Source organism: Carettochelys insculpta, chromosome 3 (assembly GCF_033958435.1).
Source record: "Carettochelys insculpta isolate YL-2023 chromosome 3, ASM3395843v1, whole genome shotgun sequence".
In the NCBI taxonomy this organism is placed as follows: Eukaryota; Metazoa; Chordata; order Testudines; family Carettochelyidae; genus Carettochelys; species Carettochelys insculpta.
The window spans coordinates 42324616-42348479 of record NC_134139.1 but is presented as its reverse complement, the minus strand read 5'-3'; the positions used below and the strand labels follow the sequence as shown (position 1 = coordinate 42348479).

The window sequence follows — 23864 nt, the reverse complement described above, 5'->3', positions numbered from 1 at the left end:
AATGAATTTGAAGATCAGCTACCCAAACACTCAAAGTAAGAGCAGGTTTTTTTTAAGTGTATTGGAAAGACGAAATCTGCTATGCAGCGTGAGTGGCTACTGTATGCTAGATGGGACAATAAGATCATTGCAGAGTTTGCATCAGTCTTCCTTGCTGAGAATGTGAGGGAGATTCCCAAACCTGAGCCATTCATTTTAAGTGACAACTGTGAGGAACTATCCTAGATTGAGGTGGTATTAGAGATTTTGGAACACATTGATACATTAAACAGTATTGTCACTAGGACTAGATGGCGTTCACCCAAGAGTCCTGAAAGAAATTTTAGAACTGCCAATTGTAGTCTGTAACCTATCCTTTAAATCAGCTTCAGTACCAAATGACTGGAAGGTAGCTTATGTGACACAAGTTTTTAAAAGGGTATCCAGATTTGATCCCAGCAATTAGTCTTATGAGCCCAACTTCAGTTCTGGACAAACTGCTTGAAAATAACATAGTAAAGAACAATATTGTCAGACACATAGTTGAACATAGCTGATACCAAGCTAGGAGGGGTTGCAGGTGCTTTGGAGGATAGGATCATCATTCAGAACGATCTGGATGAACTGGAGAAATAGTCTGAGGTAATTGCATGAAGTTTAATAAGGACAAATGCAAAATACTACACTTAGGAAGGAACAATCAGTTTCACACATGCAGAATGGCAAGGGACTGTCTAGGAAGGAGTACTGCAGAAAGGGATCTTGGGGTCATAGTGGACCACGCACTAAGTATGAGTCAACAGTGTAACACTACTGTATAGCAAAAAATCAAACCTGATTTTTGGGATGAATTTACAAGCATGTGGTGAGCAAGACAGTGAAAGTCATTCTTCTGCTCTACTCTGGACTGATTAGGTCTCAATTAGTCTATGTCTACATGAGAAGCATCTGTTGACAGACGTTACTGTTGACAGCGAAATCTCAACAAAACCTCTGTCAGCAGACTGCATCTACACACAACTTGCTCTGTCGACAGAGAACTGCCAGACTGCACTGCCCTCTGGTGCCAGAAAGCAGAATGTCAGCTCTGCAAAAAGGGCTGCCTGGCAGCCATCAGCCCTTTCTGTGACAGAAGTGTCTACATGGCACTTCTGTCAACAATACGACATCAACAGATTGTTACGCCTCAAATTTTTGAGGGGTAACACTGTTGAGGCAAATTCAGAGTTCTGTCAAGACTTGGTCCACAGAAAACTTTAAGTGTGTAGTTGCTCCCTGAGTTATGCTGGAAAACTCTCTAGTGTAGAACCAGCCTTAGAGTTTTGTGTCCAGTTCTAGGCACCCCATTTCAAAAAAAGATGTGGAGAAATTGGAGAAGGTCCAGAGAAGAGCAACAAGAATGATAAAAGGACTAAATAACATGAGCTATAAGAGAAGATTGAAAGAATTAGGCTTGTTTAGTTTTGAAAAGAGAAGACAGAGGAACATGATAGCTGTTTTAAAATACTTAAATGACCAGTACAATGAGGAAGGAGAAATATTTGTTGTTCTTGACCTCTGAGCATAGAATAAGAAGCAGTGGGCTTAAACTGCAGCAAGGGAGGTTTCGGGTGGACATTAGGAAACACTTGCTAACTGTCAGGATGGTTAAACACTAGAATAAATTGCCTAGGGAGGCGGAGGAATCTCCATCATTGGAGATATTTAAAAGGAGGCTAGCTAAAAATACCTGTCAGGGATGGTCTAGAGACTGGACAGTATTTGGTCTTGCTGGACTGGACTTGATGACCTCTTGAGGTCCCCTTCCAGTTCTAGTGTTCTATGATTTCTATGGTATTTGTTGGGAAAGAGTCAACATGGTTTTAGTAAAAGAAAATCATGCCTCACCAACCTACTAGAATTCTGTGAGGGGGTCAACAAGCATGTGGATTTAGGCACGCTTATTTATTTCATTATGAAATAAATCTACTAGATGCAGAATAATTTTTATAAAAATAGACTCTAATCATGCAAATACTGATGCATGTGAACAATGTTGCTTGAACTCACTGGGACCACTCACATGATGCATAAGTATTTGCAAGATTGGGATTGTGGTCTTATGGCACCAACATTGTGCCCTGGGTGAGCCGCATGGTTAGGAAGTCAAGGGTTCTTTCTGGTTTTTGTGTGCAGATCTGCCACCGATTCTATACTAATCAAATTTACTTCCTTGCTTAAGTTTTTCATCAGTAAAATGAGAAAATGCTACTTGCCTGCCTTTGTAAAATGCCTTTAAGTCTGTAGAAGAACTAAGAATTACTACTGTGTTCAGAGCACTGTTCTGTTTTCTAGGATCATTTAATGCGCTCCTTCGGGAGCTGGTGGCAGAATTCACTTTGACAGACAATTCTGCTAATACAACTACATCGCTGCTTAGATCTCTTTGCCATTATGATGACAGTGTTCTTCTTGGCTCTTGGCTTCAGGAAACAGATCATAAATCAATTGAAGATCAGGTAAAAAAAAAAAACCCAGTAATAAAACTCCTCTTAACCTTGGCTCTATTGGAGAACATCACAAAAACTGAAATGGCACTCTTTCTATCCATGTAGAAGACCAGTGTAATTCTACTGATTTCCAAGCTTGTTTCAGAGGAATATGCAGAGTAAATTTCTGGTAAAAACTAGCAACCAAAAACAAAACAAACACCCTGCCCTCCACCCCCCAAAAAACAAATCAACACACAATTTATAAATGTGTGTCAATCAGCTCTCGTTGCTTTCAGAAAGTTAATTAAACCTTTCTAGATTAGCAGTAAGTCCCATACTTTTTCCCCAGCTGAGGTATTTTAGGATGCCAGAGAAGCAAAGCTTACCTGTTCTGTTCGTTCCCTCTAGGACACGTGGCATTGGTCACTGTCAGCAGACAGGATACTGGGCTAGATGGACCTTTCGTCTGACCCAGTATGGCCATTCTAATGTTCTAAACGTTTGTAATGGAACTGTGATCAATGGAAGCTGCAGCAGCCATGGCAGCTGGCCCCTGCCCTATGGAAGGCTGGCATGCTGGCTAACTGCATGTGCCGGTTATCTGGGTGCCGGCTAACACAGTTTTTACTGTATTAGGTATTTCAGTTAATATTACACTAAACAGGGACCTCTTTCCTCTTCAAGTGGTTATGTGAAATCATATACTTCCTTCTGACTTGGTGACAAGTATGAAGTTTAATTAGGAATAGAAGGAACTTCTTATAATAAATTTATGTGCCTGTTTGAAACCTTTATAGATGTGAAAAATAAAAGATTTTTGGAGATACTTCTTCTGGAGAGTCTTTTAAGAAATATCTGTAGATGATCAACTCTTAACATTGGTCTGCTTTAGTTTTGGGTCTATGCCAGACATTACAAGAAGAAAGACAAGATACTGGAAATGTTTAACCAGGCCACAACTTTATTAATTAAATGCATCTGGAAGCTTACATGGCAATAACTCAACCAATGCATAGGTCAGCTATACTGCTGAGAGCTGTCACTGCCTAGAGAACCCTCCCATCTCTTCACTCAGAGCCTTTCTTCTGGTCTTAACATTTATGCTGAAATTCTAGTGGCTTCTTTTTAAAACACAAAAAGGTGACTAGTGTGTTGTCCTCACCTCGTCCCAAAACCTAACCTAATACTTCGGGGGTGGGGGAGCCATTGCTTCTACCGTTGAAGCAGAAAGAGTTTATAAAATGTCTGTGGTGCACATGAGGCAATGGCTGGATTGAAAAGTACAATGGAAGGCCAGTCTGTTAGGAAGCCTCCTCCATGCTCTCAAGCCCATGAGGAAGCTGAGCTCCTATGAGCAGTGGGAAGGGAAGGGACATTATCACTGAAATAATAAATATTTTATATGAGAAAGTTCAGCTTCTTTTCAGTGTATAGTTGCTGTTTGATGCCGTGCCTGGGTTAGACGATAAGTTTAAGGAGAATGTTTGTATTCTGTCACAGAAGTCATTTTCTAGAACGCTATCCTTGAGTTGATAAAGAATTTATGCTCCTTTCCTCCTCAAGCTCAAGCTGAAGTAATGGTGATTGTACTTTTTCCCCTGAAATGCCTCTTTGTGATCACTGCTTCTGGAGCTGCTATCTAAACTAAATGTTGTCATCCTGTGTTCGATTCTTCCACCTCATCTGCACCAAGCTGACTGAGGCTGTGCTCACATCAAGCTGTTAGTTGCTTTGAATGTTCTGGGATTTGCCTAGCACTGTATGTGAGATTGCAAGAAAAGTTAGAGAATTCTAAGTGCTGGTCTGCAATCTAGTTTTATTTTAAGTTGTTGCATATGTACTTTGATTACATGCTAGTTTAGTTCAGTATGTTGTAAATATGTACAAATATGTATTTAGATGGTATTAATATCTTGTGGTCATTTGTAGCTTCAGCCAAACAGTGCATCTGGAAGTGGTGCTTTGGAGCACGATCCATCATCCATTTATTTGCGCATCCCAGCTGGGGAAGCTGTGCCTGGCCCTCTTCCCCTGGGAGTATCAGTCATTGATGCCTCTGTGGCACTCTTTGGTGTGGTGTTTCCTCATGTCTCTTACAAACACAGGTCAGTCTAAATTAGTGTGCAGTTCAGTGTACAGTTGTCTTTCCTCTTTATATTTAATAGCATTCTAGTTCTCTCAAAATGTCAATCTGCTGGAAATTAATGGTCTAACATGGAGATCTGGTGTTTCATGTTCAGTGTTTCTCTGTGGTTCCGTATCACCTGTATTCAGTGTAGGAGTAAAAGATATTTCCTAATTTACAGCCCTAAAAATTCAACTTGATGTGTGGTGAGATCATTTTTGTAATGGGTTTTAGATACATGACTATGCAGAACATTTTGCAGTAATTCAACTTTGCAGTGACAACAGCTTGAATAACTATGACAAAGTATACCTGCATCTGCATGAAAAGACTCTAGTCTATGTGCCACACCACTGCTATCTGGATATGTAATCTGGTGGGTCTGTTCCCTTCTATTTCTGGCATCTGTAGGGGAAAGGTGTGGCACAAATTCAGTTCATATTCTCCTCCACTCATTTAATTTCTCAGCAACATGTAGGTGGAAGGAGAGAATTTGAAATGTCCTGTGTGCTCTCTTTACTCCTGGCATTGTGACTAAGGACAAGGAGGGAAGTGAATTTATCCCTATGGTTCCTAGGTCATTCTGCAAAGTCTCCCTGCAGTCATGTTTCCTCTAAACAATCATTTCTCCTGAAATGAGAATCATTTTCTTGTGGCTGAATTCAAGGCAGAGCCCGCAGAGTGCTAGTCAGAGGTCTTTACTCACTCTGCTTGGCTGCATGTTCTCAGGTCACAATAAAAAGCTTTTCATTGCACCAAATAGCCGAATTCTGCTTTTTTTTTTTTTTTTTTTTTTTTTTTTTTTCTGTTTTGCATTGGTTCTTTTTCCCTTTAGGCAAAATTTAGTGTCTTTTCAGTTTTAATTTTTGGAAGTGTGCATCTTTTAGTAATTACGTTAATTGCTCTTTTGTAGGCTACAGATGTTAGATCACTTTGCTGAATGTGTCAAACAGGCTAAAGGTGTCCGCCAACAAGCTGTGCAGCTTAATATCTTCACTGCAGTTCTCAGCGCATTGAAGGTACAACTGCTTTAAAATTTGTAACCAACAGATAATAATAAAAATCTGAGATTTATGGACTTAGTCTGTGTTAAAAGTTAATAGTTAAAGTTGCAAAATCAAGCACTCAACAGTTAGGCAACGCCAGAATTGCCTCTGTATTCTTAATTGGGACCGTGTGTGTGTGTGTGTGTGTGTGTGTGTGTGTGTTACAATACAATTTAATTTAATTATGATTACAAGGTCACGTATTTCCCTTCTCTAATGTGGGAGGAGAGTACTTTTCATAAAATAAGTTCATTCTTTTACTGAGAATTCGTGGTCTATTTCTTGTCCTTATGATACTTTGATACCCAGCAGTCTGCTGCAGTCATCCAGCGTTTTCACTCCCATCCAGTGTGTTAAGATAGGATGTTGCTGCCAACTTGGTTAGAAAAATACCTTCAACATTTTCTTCATATAGCTAAAATGTTCTTTAATTTAGTGACTCTTGCAGTGCCACACACTAATATGCCACTTAAAAATTGCAGCTTTCCAATCAGATGAAGTTTGATGTTGTGGTGAGATGAGAGAATAGAAGTCTCCCTCTCTGCTTTTTCCTCAACAGTGTTATCCCTCAAAAATGTGAGGCATAACAATCTCTCGACAGAGTACAGCTGACAGAAGTGCAGTGTAGACACTTCTGTTGACAGAGAGGGCTGCAGGTTGCCAGGCAGCCCTCTTTGCAGAGCTGCAGTCTGGCAGTTCTCTGTCAACAGAGCATGTTCTGTGTAGATGCAATCTGTTGACAGAGGTTCTGTTGAGATTTTTCTGTCGACAGATGATTCTATTGTAGACATAGCCTATAAAACTTGCTCTGTTGACAGAGAACTGCCAGACTGTACTGCCCTCTGATGACAGAAAGCGGAATGGCAGCTCTGCAAAGAGGGCTGCCTGGCAACTGAAAGCCCTTCCTGTTGACAGAGGTGTCTACACTGCACTTCTGTCGACAAAACCCTCTAATGTAGACAAAGCCGTAGTGATTAAGGAAATAGAGGAATTGAAAGATAATGCCTGTGCTGAGGTAGGAGATGTAAGATATATCCTGCCATATATAAGACCATCATTTAAAAATTATGTAGCATGTCTTATTTGTGAATTATGTTCTTGTAAAAATACTAATTTAAACTGTTTCAAATTTGATTTCACCAACTAATAACAAAGCATGCTTTTATTCCCTTTTGTCAAATATTTTTCCTACTTGCTCATACAGGGTTTAGCTGAGAATAAAAGCACATTAGGACCAGAAGAAGTCCGCAAATCTGCTCTGACATTGGTTATGAGTGCCCTTGACAATCCTAATCCCATTTTGAGATGTGCAGCAGGAGAGGCGCTTGGCAGAATGGCTCAGGTAGTTGGAGAAGCAACTTTCATCGCCAGAATGGCTCAATACAGTTTTGACAAGTAAGTTGTAAGGAATAAAATTTATTATTGTCATGAATTCTCAAGAGATTGTCTAGATAGGTTAATTATTTAAAGGATAATTATTTTCATATGTTAAGCATTTTTCAAGATTTTCAGTATTCGGAATTAGAACTTGTTTAGCTCAAGAAAGGACATAAAAGTAGAGTTCAAACATGTTCATAAGATGTCTCTGCTGAATAGGATACCGCTAGTTTTAAGTACATTTCCTTCATGCCTGACCATTTTGGAAGGCCTGATAAGGTTTACAGATCTTGAGTAATTCCAAATACTATTTATTATCAAGAATGAACAGTGACTGAAATGCTTGGCATCTAGAACAGTATTGTTGAATAGTTCTGTTTAAGGATGACAAAACTGCTTCAGATAAATGCGGCTGACTCTAAAAATCTGTTAAGTGTGGGGTTATGTTTTCATACCGGCTGATTGATATTGGTAACCTCATGTCATCAGCACTACTTGTCATCGCCTTTGGCCGAGAAGTAACTTGCTTCCTTACTCCATCTGACACCCCATCACTAATTAGGCCTTCAGAGATCCGCTAGTACTAATGATTCAGAAAGATTAGCATGTCCATTTTTTTTCCTCAGATACATACATGAACTATATGGTATCATATTTCCTTTAAAACTGAAATTGGTCTTCTGGTGATCCAGTTACATTAAATTCAACTTCCCTTTTATGAATGACGTTAACTGGACCTTGATAAAAAGTCATTTGATTGTTGAAGTGCAAAAGAGAGTGCATCTTTTAAGTTTCTTATGGAGAAGGAATGAATATAAGTCATGTAGGCTGGTGTCTTCTGGTGACGTTTGCTTTCTGAAATAATTTATTTGTTCACTGATGCCATTTCAAGCCAAAACTTTGTATCACGAGGAAGGCAAAAGGTACCTAAAGTTATACCTCTGAATCTGAGCAGAATAAACAACTAACAGAAAGGGAGAGTTCAGATTCTTCCTGCTTTCAGCTTGCTTCCCATTTGTTCTCATTCTGTGTTTATTTGACTTATTCTAAAGGAATAAAATTTCTTATTGTCCATAATTCTCAAGAGATTGTCTAGATAGTTTAAGTACCTAAAGGCTAATTCTTTTCATATGGTAAGCAGTTTTCAAGATTTTCAGTATTCAGAATTAGAACTTGTTTATTATAGTATAGATGCTTGTAAGACTTCATTTCTTCCCTTGAGAACCCGTGGATTTCCAAGCACCGTTATGGTTTTATCTGTAATTTCTCCTCCAAGATTTATTTTATTAAATGGGTTCTTCAATCGCTCCATATTGTTGAGTAATTCTTGTAGTGCCTCTTGTAGGCCTTTTATTATTATGTGTTTACATACTGTCTACAGTGCTGAGTTCTTACATACCGAAAGACGAGAAATTACTGATCACTTTCTTCTTTAAGGACACCCATTTTCTGGATCTAAGAAGATTTAACAAGTGGGCTGGCACTATTTCAGATGCACTCCCTTCAGTCCTCCAACATGTCTCTTGTATTTCCATTCTTGTTTATTTTAAGCTTTTTTAATAAATTAGCAATATCTTTTCTGGGTAAGAGAATACTGTGGTCTGCAACATCAAAGAGTGGGTGGTTTAAAAGAATCATATCCTTTCAGTTACAAAATTCTTATCTAAAATATTGGAAATAAATACTTTCCCAAAAAGAAGGAAAGAATTATAGTAAGTCAGAATAACTTCACAAACAACTGAATATGGAGAGTTCATAATCAGAATGTTTTAAATATTTTCCTTTGCTTTTTTTACAGTTATATCTTCCAAGGACTCGACTCTACTCTTTTTTATTGTTAAGTTAAATTGGTCTGTTGGGAACTGGGTTGTGTTTATTTTTTAAGACTTGGACAATCTTTATCACAACTACAGGTATAGCAAATACTTTTATTTATGCTATAATCTCAATAGGTTAAAATCTGCTCGAGATGTTGTGTCAAGAACTGGTCATTCGTTGGCTCTTGGCTGTCTCCATCGTTATGTGGGTGGTATAGGTTCTGGACAGCATCTGAAAACCAGTGTCAGTATTCTGTTGGCATTGGCACAAGATGGAACCTCACCTGAAGTCCAGGTAAAAAAAGAAAGACAGCATTTAAAAACCCTTCAGTAACATATAAGATTAATGTATTCCTGTCGACAATAAAGACAGTGCTGTACAAATGAAAAAAATAGTCAGGCAATGCACCAAGGAGTGTGAGTCTAAGTGGGAGAAGAAGATCTTTTTGCTCTTCATACAGTTTTGTTAGGGCAGGGTTGAGCAAACTGTTTACATCAGGCCCCCCTTTTTGTCCCTGCAATTAGCTGGGGCCTCCCAACCTGTCTGATGTAATCCAAACTGACGGAAATTTCGCTTATGTTCATATGAAAAAAAAATCCTTTCAGGACATATAAGAAAATAAGAATGTAGAATATAAAAACTTTGTTAATCAGGATATAAATGCAAATACATACATACATACATATTTCAAAATTTTTAATGGAACAGAATGCTTTTTATATATATAAAAACTCTTTATCTTGCTTTTTCAAGACCCCGTCCCACCCACTCTCCAGCTTGGGGTTGGGGGAGACCCAAAAAAGCAAAAACCAATAGCTCCTTTCTGTTTAAAGAGCCTGCTCCCCCGACTGCGGGGCAAAGTTAAACAAAAGAACAAAACGAGAGATCAACATAATTGCAGTTTGCGTACTCTGCCTTAGGGACTTCATGGTGCAGTGACCTGAGCTACAAACTAACTTTACTTTGAATGGTTACGTTAGTCTAATGCCTAATAATTCTGAATCATTTCAAAATGTAAGTAAGTAATTCCATTCTGTAGACTGATGAATTAAAATAAATTCTAAGACAGTTGAGAAAACAAATATATTAAGTTAAATTAGTATGCTAAAAGAAAGTAAGTGCATTCATGAGATCCCTTGGCAATGAATTCTTCAAAGTCAGTTAAATATATTACTAAAAGACCATCTGGAGCAAAATATAAATCAAAAGTTTGAATAAAAGAATATTACTTGCTTATGAATATTATTCACGAAAGTCTATGGTGTAACTGCCCCACGTATCAGGAGATTTTTTTTCTCTCTTTTTCTCCATTACTTCAAAAGCAATTATTACTTGAAGTATCTTCTGACTGTTACACCTCAGCAGCAGGAAGGTGTGTCTCGCCCTCCAGAAAGAGGCAGTTTAATGGCTCAGAACTTAGAGCTCTGAGTGTTTTCTCTGTCTCTTAGAACGACAGACCACCTATGTCTTGTTTGAATATTAACTTCAGAGAATGTGGACTAGTAGTAATCCTGTTTTTGAGGAGTCAGGATTGATACAAGTTTTTCTAAACACACTTTGCCACTTGGAAAAACAAGTTTTTGCTTTGTTTACTGTATTTTAATGAATTTTAGTAATATAACCAGTCCTTTCAAATTTCATTACTTAAGCACTTAAAAGTTAAAACAAAAAGCAGTCAAGTAGCACTTTAAAGACTAGCAAAATGGTTTGTTAAGTGAGCTTTCGTGGGACAGACCCACTTCTTCAGACCATAGCCAGACCAGAACAGACTCAATATTTAAGGTAATTTAAGTAATATTTAATACTTAAAAGTTAGATGTTTACAAAATTCAGGTTACATTAGCAACGTTTTTTTTGCTGTTTCTGTGATTGCATCATGGTAGTCTTTAAACAAAGGCTAACATAAAATTTCACAAATAAAATTTAATCATTTTTTACTACAGTATAAAAAGATAAATCAAAGGGAGATTTTTTTCAAAGGTGTGAATGGGTGCTTACTCCTCATTAACTTTAAATGGAAGTTTGGCACCTAACACTGCTGTTTAAGCTTTTGATATCCTCCCCCTAAATCAGTAAAATATGTTACAATAAATAGAACGAAACAATAAAACGAAAGAAAGAAATATTACAAGATTCAAAATGAATAGCTAATGTTACAGAATAAATTGTCTTATGCATTTGAGAAAGATTGTGCGATCATGTAACAAACCTGTAGGAGCAGAATAAAGAATGTGTCAGTCCATTTAACTCAAATATTTAGGTATTGACAAAGGTTACTCTTGTAATATTATTTCTTCTGTTTCTGTGACTGCATCGTAGTGGTCTTTAAAATATACAACCTTAACTTTCTCTTACAATAATCCTTTTTATTTTTATGGAACTTTCCACATTTTTGGGCAGGGAAGGGAAAAAGTGATAATGTGAAGTTATTTTGGTAGATGCCACTGGAACTCTATGGTACTGCATACTTCGCAACCTGCAGGAGGGGCGGTCCAGCAGGAGAGGCAATCCATTTCCTGTGAACATTAGCAGCCTGCAAGGTTGTAAAAAAATGAGACACAGGCATCTGTCCTCATTCACAGTGTGTCTTATAGGGTGTTTAAGGCTCTTCCCTTCACAACCTTTTTCCAGTACAGCTAAAGTAACATGTGAGCAGTGTGGCCTTCCTTATCTGTGCTTTTAAGAGCTTAGAAAGAAAACTCAGTGCAAAATGTACTGTACATGTAACCTTAGAGTTTCAATTTGCTGTAACTTTATCAAATGAAAACATGTCTCCATTGGCTCAGGCACTTCTCCTTGAGCACTGTTTCTGTATTGAATTTCAACTTGCTACCCTAGTTTTGGTTTCAGAATTATTCAAAAATGTCACAAACTTCCTTTATACAATGGAAAAAGTACACATATACCTTTCTTCTCATTCTCACACAGCTTAGCTATTTTTATTCAAACAAACAAAAAATTCTCTTGTGGACAAGGATTAAACCTGGAAGATTTTAGTCCAGAAGTGAATATTCCAGAATGTGGGGAGACTGAGACAGTCTTAAAATCAGAGGATTAAAATAGAAGGACACATCTACCTTACAGTGATCTTTCAAAAGATGATCTTCCTGAGGATCTTCTTTCGAAAGAGCACATCCATACACAAAAAAGCAGCTCAGAAGAGCAATCTGTTCTTTCGAAAGAGCATCCACACAGTCCCCATCTACTTTCAAAAGACTGGGCCAGGGATCGAAAAATTCAGCAGCATGAGGAGTGCTCTTTTGAAAAAAGTGCCCCTGAGCATCTACACACGTTTTTGTCTGAAAGAATCTTTTGGAAAAAGGTGCTCTTCTTCATTTGGTCAAGGAAGAGGGCCTTCAGAAAAAGTGCTGTGTTCTTTCGAAAGGAATTCGAAAAAGCACATTTTGTGTGTGGCCTCTCTGCTTGTTCTTTTGAAAGAGGGTCTGATTTTCTGGAAGGACTCACCATGTAGAGGCAATCAAAGTTTTTAGACAAGGATGGTCAGAGTCAAACCCACTATAAATAGATTCTCAAAGCTCTAAACTAAACGAGCTTTAATGGCTCAAACTCAAAAATCTCTTTGGTTTATTGTAGACCTGGTCTCTGCATTCGCTTGCCTTAATTGTTGACTCTAGTGGGCCGATGTACCGGGGATATGTGGAGCCTACTCTGTCTCTAGTTCTTACCCTGCTCTTGACGGTTCCACCATCACATACAGAAGTGCACCAGTGTTTGGGCCGATGTCTTGGGGCTATAATAACTACAGTTGGCCCTGAGCTGCAAGGTAAGTTCTGATCTGCAACTTAAATGAGAAAAAGTTAAGGTTCTGTTTAGGATAGGTGCTTTATCTTCTTAAAGCTGGCAGTTTTAAATGTTGCATGGTGGCAGATAATGAAGCTTTGTGATTGGTGGATAGGGTTTGTGGATCTGCATATGCATTATGTGTATTGATGGTGTCACAATTCAGGACAGCTGCTGCTCCTGTGCCATCTTTCTGTTCATCTGTCGCCCTCCTGATGGGATTTTCAAAGCTGCATGGTTTTCTGCCCACACTGTGATATTCCCAACAAGCCAGAAAGCCTAACCAAGCCAGCATCTGCACTTAGCTTTTTCTCTGAAGGGTTTGAACAACTGTACTTGTAACTCTTCTCTTTATAAGTACTAACATTTATTCTTGATGGGAAAGCATTATATCAAAAATGAAATCAGAGACTTTTATATGCTTGCAAGACAGCTTATGAAACATCATCCCAACTTCATCCTCAGGCTCTGAGTAGGTGTCAGTCCTTCCACAAGGATTTCTCCCATGCCTGGGCCCGCTTTGGGAAGATGGTCCTCTCTCTTTGCTAGATCATATGGAGGGGCCTGAGGCAGTTCAAAGTCAGGCTGCTTTTCCAAAAATCTTTTCATCTGTTGATCTCTGGAGAGTTTAATTTGAACTGTTGTACATGAGCCTCTCCAAGTAGAGTTACTTCTCTGAAGGCATTAGACTGAGAGAATTTGCCTAATGATTCCCCATTTATTGTTAGTTCTTAGGTCACCCTCGCCCATGGAATTACTTACAGTCCCTGGCCCACAAATGTTATATAAGCTGATTATAGTAAGAGTTCCCAAGAATATTGCTTATAATTGCCATATATGTCACATACAGCCATATGAATCAATGTCAGAAATAACTTCAACTTCAGTATTCTCAGATCTTTGTACTTTTGCCATATTTATAGTGTAGCGCCTGAGGATATGTGGTCCAAACTGCAAATAAAGATGAAGTATGGTGTTTGTTTCTTTAAGGTTCAAATGGGATATTGGTAGTTATGTATGGTATGGTCTTTGATAAAGTGTGTTAAGTGGTGCTGTTAGTGAAACCTTAATTATAAATTTGATTCCTTTTAACTATATCTTCTAATAGTTATGCCTTTTTGCCTAGGAATTTTCTTATTAGTTTGTAACAGATATTTTAAATGTCTGTAGGAAATGTAGATTGTTCAAAATTTTAAGAGATAACATTTAAGAGATAAATATAGCCGTGTAGTAAAGTTGATTAATGTCACTCGATGAACTGCAGTTCAAGTCTTTAAATCAAATACTTTCTGAAGTCTTTAACCTGTTGAATCCAAGTGATGCAACTGAGGGAGCTAACAGACTCCACCAGCACACTCAGATGGTAAACTGCTCCAAAACTGGCAAAAAATGTAGTCTTCTAAAATGTGGCAGAAGGTTTAAAAGTAACTGCATAGCAAATAACTCAAATTTTATATCTGATGTTGTAAGAAATGGGTCTATGAATACAATCTTAGCCAAGACTGCTGAGTTAAACAGATTTCCAAACCCTGAAATTCATCTTATTTTAATGAGTGCCATAGCTCGGAAATACTGACTAACTGAAAAATGTTTGCAAAATTTTTCTGGCTAATGATCACGTGTTCAAAACCTGAGGTTTAAGGAACTTTTTGGGCTAGTTGGTTTTTTAGGAAACTTAAGGGCATAAGCGTCAAAACTGGGCTAAAATGGAAAGCAAGTTCTAATCCTGCACATATGTTCCCTTTTGAGGCTATTAACTTCAAGTATAGGTATTTAGAAAAACGATGCTTTAAGTAAATTACACAGACTTTACATCTCTGATATTTTGTGAATAAAATTTTAAAATCTGTATCAGTTGTACAGAAAAGTCACTTTTTAAAAGATTCTTTCTTCCATTAGGTAATGGAGCTACTATTTCAACAATCCGGTCTTCATGCTTGGTGGGATGTGCGATCACACAAGATCACTCGGACTCCCTTGTTCAAGCAGCTGCTATATCTTGCCTTCAGCAGCTTCATATGTTTGCACCACGCCACGTCAACCTGTCCAGTCTGGTTCCCAGCCTTTGTGTGAGTGCAAAATGAGTCTCTTTCATCCTATGTACTTAAAGTTGGAAAATTCATCATTAAGACCTGCAGAAAGTTAAGCGAAATGGCTGACAGCTTGTGGGGGAAGTATGCACGTCTGATTAGGGGCAAAATTTTCCAAAGCACCCAAAGAATCCCACGTCAGAAGCTCCATTGAAAATGAATGAAAGGATCTGTGCACCCAAGTCATTTGGGCACTTGAAAATTTTACCCAAAATTAAAAAGCCTGAGGATCTGTTTCCAATATTCACTAAAGCAACTTTAGACTGTTCTGAGTGTTTGAAGGGGCTTAAAGTAGTCTTAGATAACAGTTTTGCTGACTCTAAATCTCTTTACTCTGCCAGTTTAAATAAGAATCAGGCCCTAGTTATTTAGGCCCTAAATAGCTATTTGTCTCAGAAAGGATAGGAATACACAACAGCAAGTCTTAGACATATAAAATAATGAATGGAAGAAGGAGAGACCTTTGGTGGATCCTCTTTCCTATGGCTACTCAGAAAGGAAGTGTGTGTGGGGAAGGTGGCACATTCTGGTGGAAGATTTTGCTATCAGAATCTTAAATCGAGTCTGCATCTTGCTGTTTTCACTTATGCTCAGACCTATTTGTAAAAGAACTTGAGGCTTTCTACCTCTTTCCCCTGGAGCACATGTCCCCCTGTCTTATGTAATCCTGGGCTGTCATTCAGCATGACCTAAACTCTGTAAAGCGGAAATGTAACATGTCAGAATTCCAAGTGAAATAGCTCTGCTCAGGTGTAGGTGGGACCTTTTGTTAATATGAATAATAGACTTTGTACCATATCTTGTGACAAAAAAGTTTCTGTCAATTCCCTTATTACTAGAACTCCCATTGGGACTCTTACAGACAATGACATTAAATCAAGGTGTAATTGTTGGTGATGGAAATCTTTTTCCATGCCATTTTCCTTTCCTTTTCAGTCATAAATGCTCAACCACCTAATTTTCGTTCCCTCCCTTTTGCTTCCAAAAATCTTATTAGCTCCATGATAAATCTCCTGAAAATGGCTTGCAGATTTTCCCACAGCTGTTTACATAAGTAAAATGTGGACATGGTGGCTGAAAAGAGGAATAGCTGAAAACCCTACCCGATTGAATGAAGGAGAAAACAGTGAAAAGCTTTTGTCTTTTGTCTGAAACCAACATTGTTTATCAAACTTAAAACAACCTCTGCCATAATGCTTTTTCAGATTCCTGTCTCCTGCTATACTCATGCTTTTTCAAAACTAAAAACAAGAAATAATCTTTCCAGTAATTAAAATCATTATATTCTCTGTTGAAGTTCTATTGAAACAACTTCAGAGTGATACTTAGCAAGTCCCTTAAAAGTCTGTTTTTCAAGAGTCTGTTTTTCAAGACTGAAACTTTCAGACATACCACAGGTGAAATAAAGGCCTAGTGTTAAATATTTTATAAACTCTGTGACCTTTTATTTGGGAAAGCAATTTCTGTCCTCATAGCGAGCTAATACAGGAAAGGAAATGTGTATTTAACTTATTAATAACTATTTCCCTGGGGTCGCTCAAGATTAGAGTTTCTACAAGAGCACTCTTTATCTCTTCCCCTGTGGAAAAACATATAATTCCCTGTACAGCTATTTCCTCTCAAGAAAAGTTGGGAGCTTGCAGAATTTTTTTTAGAAGAAAAATATTTACTTGTACTCATGCTGATTCAAAGCAGATTAAAAGCAAATGTTTAGCACAGAAGTCTGAAAGCTTTCACGTTGAGCAGCACTTACTGATATGTATGATATAAACTGTGATTTAAATTGAACATAGTAGGTTTAGTGACAGTTTAATGACAGTTGTAATGAGTCTTTCAACTACTGGTAGTGACCATGTCATTGCACCCCAGCAACGATTTGAAGGACGTGGGGCTCCAGCTGCTGCTGTTACTGTTGTTGCCGGACCCCAGGGCAGCTGCCCCTTTGGCTCCCCTCTCTCCTCCCGTCGGTGGACCTGGGAAGAGTTGTTATATGGAAACATAGAACAATAGAACAAAATTACTGTCCTTGTATTAAACTTGGAAAGAAATTAAACAACCTCATTGTCCAGGAGAAAGATGATCAAGATCTGTGCAAATGCCACGAGCAGGCACAGCTAATTCTGTTATGTGTTTGTTAGGCAGAGGTTCATTTCCAGAAGATATGATCATGTTTGGGTGTAGTTAGCTGCACCCTCCCCGCCAGTAATTTAAGGGACTTCTCCATTTTAATTCATGTAATCACCCATATGGCTTCATGCATCCTGACTTTCTGTACAACTCTACTTTGTAACTTTTTACATGACCTACACTTGACTTAGCTGAGTAGGAGGCTGTTATTAGTCACAAACAGTTTTGATTCAGTTAAATGAAGACACATCAGTTTACCAGCTGACAGTGGCTCTGATTGCAGGTTCACTTATGCAGTTCTCACTTATTGCTACGTCGGGCTGCAGTGGCATGTTTGCGGCAGCTTGCACAGAGGGAAGCAGCAGAAGTGTGTGAATATGCCATGAGCTTAGCAAAAAATGCTGGCGACAAAGAGAATAGTGGCATCAGTAAGTGCTTACCTGCTTGTGTCCTTTCCTAATACAGGTTGAACCTTTCTTGTCTAGCACCTTCGGGACCTGACTGGTGCAGGGCAGGAGAATTTGCTGGATGACAGGAGGTCAATATTTTCTAACATGTTACCTATGCTTCCACTGCTTACTCAACTCTTAGACAATATTTAGGGGTAAATTAGAGGTAAATTACAGCATAGATACTGAGAGCCAGGACTGGTGGCTATAAACAAACTTTAAGGGACCATGGGAAGTTTGGCCATACCCGGGTAAGTGATTGTCTGGCTAACTAAAATCATGCCAGATTATGGAGTTTGCTGTCTGAGAGAGTTCTGGATTAGAGAGGTTCAACCTGTATTTTGTGTGTATATGTTTAAAATCAAAACAAACCAACTCCCCAGTCCTCTACTGAGTGAAGCTTCCCTGTTGACTATTAAACACTAATTAGAAATTGAATTTCCTCCCAAAATATGTTGTTCTAAATGGTTTCTTTCCCTTATAATTTGTTCTTCTCCCTTAATTTTGCTGGTTTTGAGGATGGGCATGTCACAGAAGATAGCAGAGGCAGACAGGTGCCTCATAGTGCTTCCTATGGAACCAAAAATGACCTTGTGGGTGCTTCCTGCTACTTGCGCGGAGCCAAGTGATCTGTGCTGTAAATTTAGAGTCAGTGTAAAACAGATGAAACAGGGCACAATGATACCGTATGCTGTAAGTAGGATGTTCAGTTTTGACTTATTCTGTCATCCACAGCCATAGTAGCCAGTCATATTTCCCAGTTGCCCCAATCCTTACACTTATTATTTTATCCTGATGATGTGGTTTCTCAAATGAGTTGTGTTTCCTACTTACCTATTGTAATGGTCGGTAAAATGTACAATATCCAGAAACCTTCCATTGTAAGTACATAAATGTCTGCTTCGTGTTTTTCAACGTTCTAAAAAATTAATCTAGTGCTAATATTGCCTTTCACAGGATTATCATAGAAACAATTTTTTCACTCTGCCACAGAATCTTATGCATTCAAGTATTCTGTGGTATAATGAAGACTTAATGCAGAAGAGATTCTCCTAGGTTCCAGTGCTCCTAGGTGCTAAGTATTTCCTGCAAGGTGTTGAGCGCTCTCAACTTCTGTTTACTTAAATGGTAATTGACAGAGTGTACGATTTCATAGGAAAGTCTCAATATCTCATAGAATCTGACTTCTAAAAGTTTTAAACTGTTATATTTTATTGACAACAAATAGTAGTAACACCTGTGTGATCTGTGTAACTAAGGATGAGTGCAGAATGTCCTTTGCTAGTGCTGCTGTTGTCCTAATTTCAGTACACAAATATGATTCGATTTCTTATTTGAAAACTAGTCTCTCGTTTTACAGATAATAACCCTTTTGCACCAGGCGTTGGTTCTCGGCGGGACATTCACTGCCGACATCAAGGAGTTAACATAACAGAGACTGGCCTCGAGGGGGTTCTTTTTGGAATGTTAGATCGGGAGACTGATCGAAAGCTGTGTTCTGATATTCATGATACCTTGGGACATATGCTTTCATCCCTGGCAGTAGAAAAGCTTTCACACTGGCTAATGCTATGTAAGGATGTTCTAGCAGCCTCCAGTGGTAAGTGTTGGACAACATTCACATAACAAGACATATCTTTGGAATTCATTTATTTTTGATAATGTTCATTTAGAGCTGCTTCTGTTGTCGTGGGATCCATGGTCCATGTTCAGTTTTTATCACCCATATTTTGGATTGTAATATTTTAGCTTGTTCAGGAAGAGAAAATCTCCTTTTTGAACAGTCAGTTTTCAATAGTCTATACACAAACACACATTTTAAGTAAATCTGTTACTCTATACATAGGTAGTTCTTAAAGGGTGAGCATTGCCATAGATAACCCATTTTCCTGTCTTTTTGCTTTTTGGCAATAGTTCCTATAATTTCTAAGGATGAACTATTACAATTCTTTTCTAAAGAGTCTAATGTCTACTTTGGTCATATAAATTTAGTTTTTTCCTCTACTGCTGATAGCAAAGGAGTTCTCTTGCTTTACTCTTTCTGCCCCATGCAGCATTTGACAATATCACTTTGTAATTTGTGATAGGAAAGGAAACATATTTTATTGTGTGTGTTTGGTGATTGGTTGTCTTCTTTATTTTATTTACATTAGAGAATAATGTTTTACTTAGTGAGACGAAAGAGTGTGGCACCTCATGGATCCTAGTTTGATGTTTGATTTTTATAATACTGGGATGAATCCTCAATGGGGTTACGTGTACATTACTGAGTTACGTCAGCTGAAGGATCTCTTTCACTTCCTAAAATTTTTGTTGTTTTTCTTTCTTACTATTCAGGCTTTCAGAGAAGCAATCTAGAGACTTTAAAAGTTGTTTCAAGTACAGTAAAAAAGTGTGATTTGCAGACAGATATGACTATTGCCTGAGACGTAATGGGGCAAAACAGATGAGATCAGGCTGGCTATAAAATCTGTGCCTGGATATTGTTACAGAAACTCTCGGTGCATGGTGTTCATAGGAATCCACCATTCGCATTTAGTGGTTATACACTGCAGCCTGCCTCCCAGCAGTGCACATGCCATACTACACTGACATAACAACTTCCACCTCCACAAGATGTTTAGGGCTTATGTTGGCATAGTCAGGGTAGTACAATGTCCCTGTAGACATAGGTTTCTTACACTGGCTGTTGGTTCTCATCCTTATCAATTTCACAGCTCCATGCTGGTGCTGTGAAATTGATGAGAACTCCAGGTTGTTGCTGGAGCAGCCGGGCAGCTCCAGCTAGAGTTGTCCCCTCGACTCCCTGCTCCCAGCTAAACTGTGCCTACCCTGCTCTGAGTTTAGCTGCCTCCCGGCTCCCCACTCTCAACTCCACTGCTGCCTGGGCTCTCCTCGTACAGCCCAGAGGTTCCTAGTTTCCTGCTGCCAGGAACCCAGCTTTCCCTTAGCTCTCCACTCCCCGCTACTGGGAGCCTCACTTCCTTGCCCCATCTATTGGCTCCATACTCTCTGCCACTGGGAGCCCACCTCCCCCTTGTTTCCCCAAACCTTTGGCTCTGGGCCACTGAGAACCTGACTGCCCCTTGGGGCTCTCTGATTCTCACCACTAATGGGTCCCTATGGGAGCTCTGTGCCTGGACTTTGGGTGGCTCCCAGTGGGAGTTACCAGCCTCAAGGCTCTCAAAGCTCTCAGCAGGAAGATACAAGTGGAACTGGGAGTTCAGGCTCTGTCTTGCACAAGGCTCCTCTTAAATTGAAGGAGATGAGGGTGTGCACCACTGACAGAGAGTAGCATGGACATAAACCGCCATAGTAATTTACATAGGTCATCTTATGTTTCTAGTGTAGACTTGCCCTCAGTCTGGGAAATAGTCTTCTTCCTACAAGGTCACTAACATGCTAAATGCACACAAGTTTCTGGTCAGCCATTAACAATGAGGTTATGCAGAAGGAAATGTGTTATATCTAAATCTTTCTGTTATGAGGTGTTGGGAGTTATTAATGAAGTGTTTAGTATGCTAATTAACTTCCTTTTGAGCTACTTACTTGTTCACTCAGAAATCCTTCCTGTAAGATTTTATGCCTGACTTCAGCTTTTCCAGAGCCAGGTGTGGATCAGTCTCTCATTACTTCTCTCCCATACACTATTTTACATAAGTATAATGTGCAGCTGGGGATTCAAACGAGGTGTTAACAGATTTCTACTTACCAATTAGTTATCCTTCTAACATTTTCCTCATATCTATAACGTAGTGGCATTTTATTTAACAAGTTTGATGTTAGAAGGTACTCTTTCATAGATTCTAAAATCTGGAAAAATATGCTTTTAGTTTTTTCTTTTGACACTTGTACAGTAAGCTGAAAAATCTCCAAAAGAACCATATTTGAATGCATTTCTAACTACTGCTCTTCACTAAGCCAGTAATTTAAAATTTATTTTGAGATCTCTCTGGTCCCAGATGCATTGGCATATTCAAAGCCAATGTTCAGGTCAGCCATATATATTTTCTGGCATACTTGTGCAAAGAATGTCATGAATTCAGGTTTGGTCTGTCAGTACTGCACAACTTTCTCACCCTGAAATGCCTCAGCTCTTCTGCACCCTATGTGTGTTATTTTTTGAGGAATGGTGTGACTCAGTTGAGATTGTTTATCACTCTGATAAGTTTATTCTTGTTGCTGTGATTACTTTGGTGCAACCCCATATCGTTGTGATGCTCTGAGAACTGAACATGAAGGTTTTGCATATTTATCTCTAGTTAATAGGTTTTTTGTTTAGTTCCTGGAGGCTTTGTTCATTTCCTGAACTGAGAACCTATTACAGTAGTCAAACTTTGAGAAAAGAGAATTATTTTTGGTAACTGTAATATTTGTTCTCAAAACTTGTTTGTGTGTGGTATTGTAATCAATTGTCCACTTGCCCACCTACATTTTCCACAATGTTGGCTTATCATTTTGTTTTCATGTAGTGTGCATTTTATCTTTTACTTGAAAAAGGAATGAGAATTCCAGCATGGATAACATCTGTATCCACTGCATTGGCAGTTGAAATGTCCAAGCTATGGAACCCAGAAGTGAGGCTCTGTGGTAATGAACACCGCGGAATGTCATTTTCTCATCTTTGAAAAAGATGAAGGATAATAGTAGTATGAGTTACTTGACTTAAACCCTTGTACTCCAAGTGGAGCATAGGTCATCTACAAGTCTCCTCCACTTCACTCTATCTCAGGACAAAACTTATAGCTGACTTCAGGAATAACCCAGTTGTTGTCCTTCAGTTTCAGTAGATCTTTTCCATGTTTTCCAAGGTGTTCCTCTTCTGCATTTTTCTTGCGGGTTCCATTTGAGAGCTTGACAAACTATGCTAGATGATCATTTTCTGAGAGTGTGGCCTAACTATCCCCACTTTCTTCTCTTGATTTGAACATCCAAGTGGTTCTTGTCCTGCTTTGTTCCAAAGCTCCTCATCTGTAACAAAATCTAGCCAGTTGACGCAAAAGATGTAACTCAGGCATCTGTTTGAGTGTCTATAGTTTGTGATTTGAAGACTTTTTAGTACACCAGCTCTTGCATCCACACAAGAGCACACTCTTCACATTTGTTTTGAGGATCTGCAGTTTTGTCTTTGCAGATATCATTTGTGAACCCCATGTGGGACGAAGAGTTTTGAATGCACCTGTTGCTTTTCCTATCCTGGCATTGATATCCTTGTCTGTTCTTCTGTCTCTGCCCATAATACTCCCCAAGTAGGTGAACTGCTCCACATCTTCCAGGTCGTCCCCCACCATTGAGATGATGGTGTTGTTGGACTGGTTGTTCCTCATAGTCTTGGTCTTTTCTGTTTTAATTCTCAGTCCAGTCATTGTGGCTGTTTTGTCTATTATCTTAGTATGCTGAAGAGAAAAACGTCATATTAATATTCATTTACTATTTCCTTCTCCATTTTCAAATACCATAATTTCTATTAAAAAGCTAGTTTCTGTTTTAATTTTGAATGGATTGTAAAAGGTGATACCTTCACATAGTAATTTTAAGAAACATTTTACGACTAACATGGAATCTATAAATTCTATGACTTTGTCTCTCTGCTGTAGACATGAGCACTGCAGCTCCTTTGGGAGGAGGAAAGGATGAAGAATTGGAGAAGAAAGATGAGATGGATGATGACACAATGTTTACCACTCTGGGTGAAGAGGATAAATCGAAGCCTTCTGTGGCTCCTCGCTGGGCCACTCGTGTATTTGCTGCCGATTGCTTGTGTCGAATTATCATGCTGTGTGAGAATGCAAACAAGGCTCACTTTGATCTGGCCATGGCCCGTTCAGCCAAACTGAGAAACCCTAAAAGTAATTAAAGGGTTTGCATGTGTGTTTATTTTTCTTTAAACTTAAGAGTAAAGAGATCTATTAAATACATTAGATACTCAGGAAGAGAAAACTCTGTTAAATAACAGTTAAGCTTGAGTAAGTGGAGCAACTATCCATGAAAACTGTTGAAAGCAAGAAATGTCCACTTAAGGTGCCCTCCTTTAACATGCCTTCAGCACTACAAACACATTGTCCAATTTCCTGACAGACCCCACACCTCAATAAGTAAGTCTCCTTCTACTCTAACACGATGGTTCTCAACCAGGGGGTCATGATGCAGTGGTCTTCTGGGGTGCATCTCCTCATCTAGATATTTCACTACTTTACAACTAGCTACTTAAAAATAGTAGCAAAATCAGTATAAACTCAATTTTCAGAGAGAAAAAATGAGAAAGTAAGCAATTTTTCAGTAATAGTGTGCTGTGGCACTTTTGTACTTTCGTCTGCATTTTGTAAGCAGGTAGTTTTTAGGTGAGATGAAACTTGGGGTTAGCAAGAGAAATCTGACTCCTGAAAAAGGGGTACAGTATTCTGGAAAGGTTCAGAACCACTGCTCTAATATATATGAAAATACAAAACAGTATATGGTGCCCCCATTGCATTGTAATTAAATTCGTAACTTAACCTCAGCATCATTAGTAATTCATCTCTCTTAGGCAGATGCACTGATGAATTGTATGAATTCCATTCCCACAGAGATGAAGGAAAGTG

The 23864-nt window shown here is 38.7% G+C and overlaps 1 protein-coding gene across 2 annotated transcripts in view; it reads left to right on the top strand.

The window, feature by feature from the left end:
• The window catches only part of HEATR5B (HEAT repeat containing 5B), a 98694-nt gene that overhangs the window by 28171 nt on the left and 46659 nt on the right, over positions 1 to 23864 (top strand). For both annotated transcript variants that reach the window (XM_074989683.1, XM_074989684.1), the window contains exons 15-24: positions 2314 to 2477; positions 4380 to 4555; positions 5489 to 5594; positions 6826 to 7016; positions 8951 to 9110; positions 12411 to 12600; positions 14517 to 14686; positions 17118 to 17262; positions 18644 to 18883; positions 22881 to 23132. In XM_074989683.1, coding sequence (XP_074845784.1) covers positions 2314 to 2477; positions 4380 to 4555; positions 5489 to 5594; positions 6826 to 7016; positions 8951 to 9110; positions 12411 to 12600; positions 14517 to 14686; positions 17118 to 17262; positions 18644 to 18883; positions 22881 to 23132 — 1794 coding nt within the window. The remainder of the gene's footprint in view (positions 1 to 2313; positions 2478 to 4379; positions 4556 to 5488; positions 5595 to 6825; positions 7017 to 8950; positions 9111 to 12410; positions 12601 to 14516; positions 14687 to 17117; positions 17263 to 18643; positions 18884 to 22880; positions 23133 to 23864) is intronic.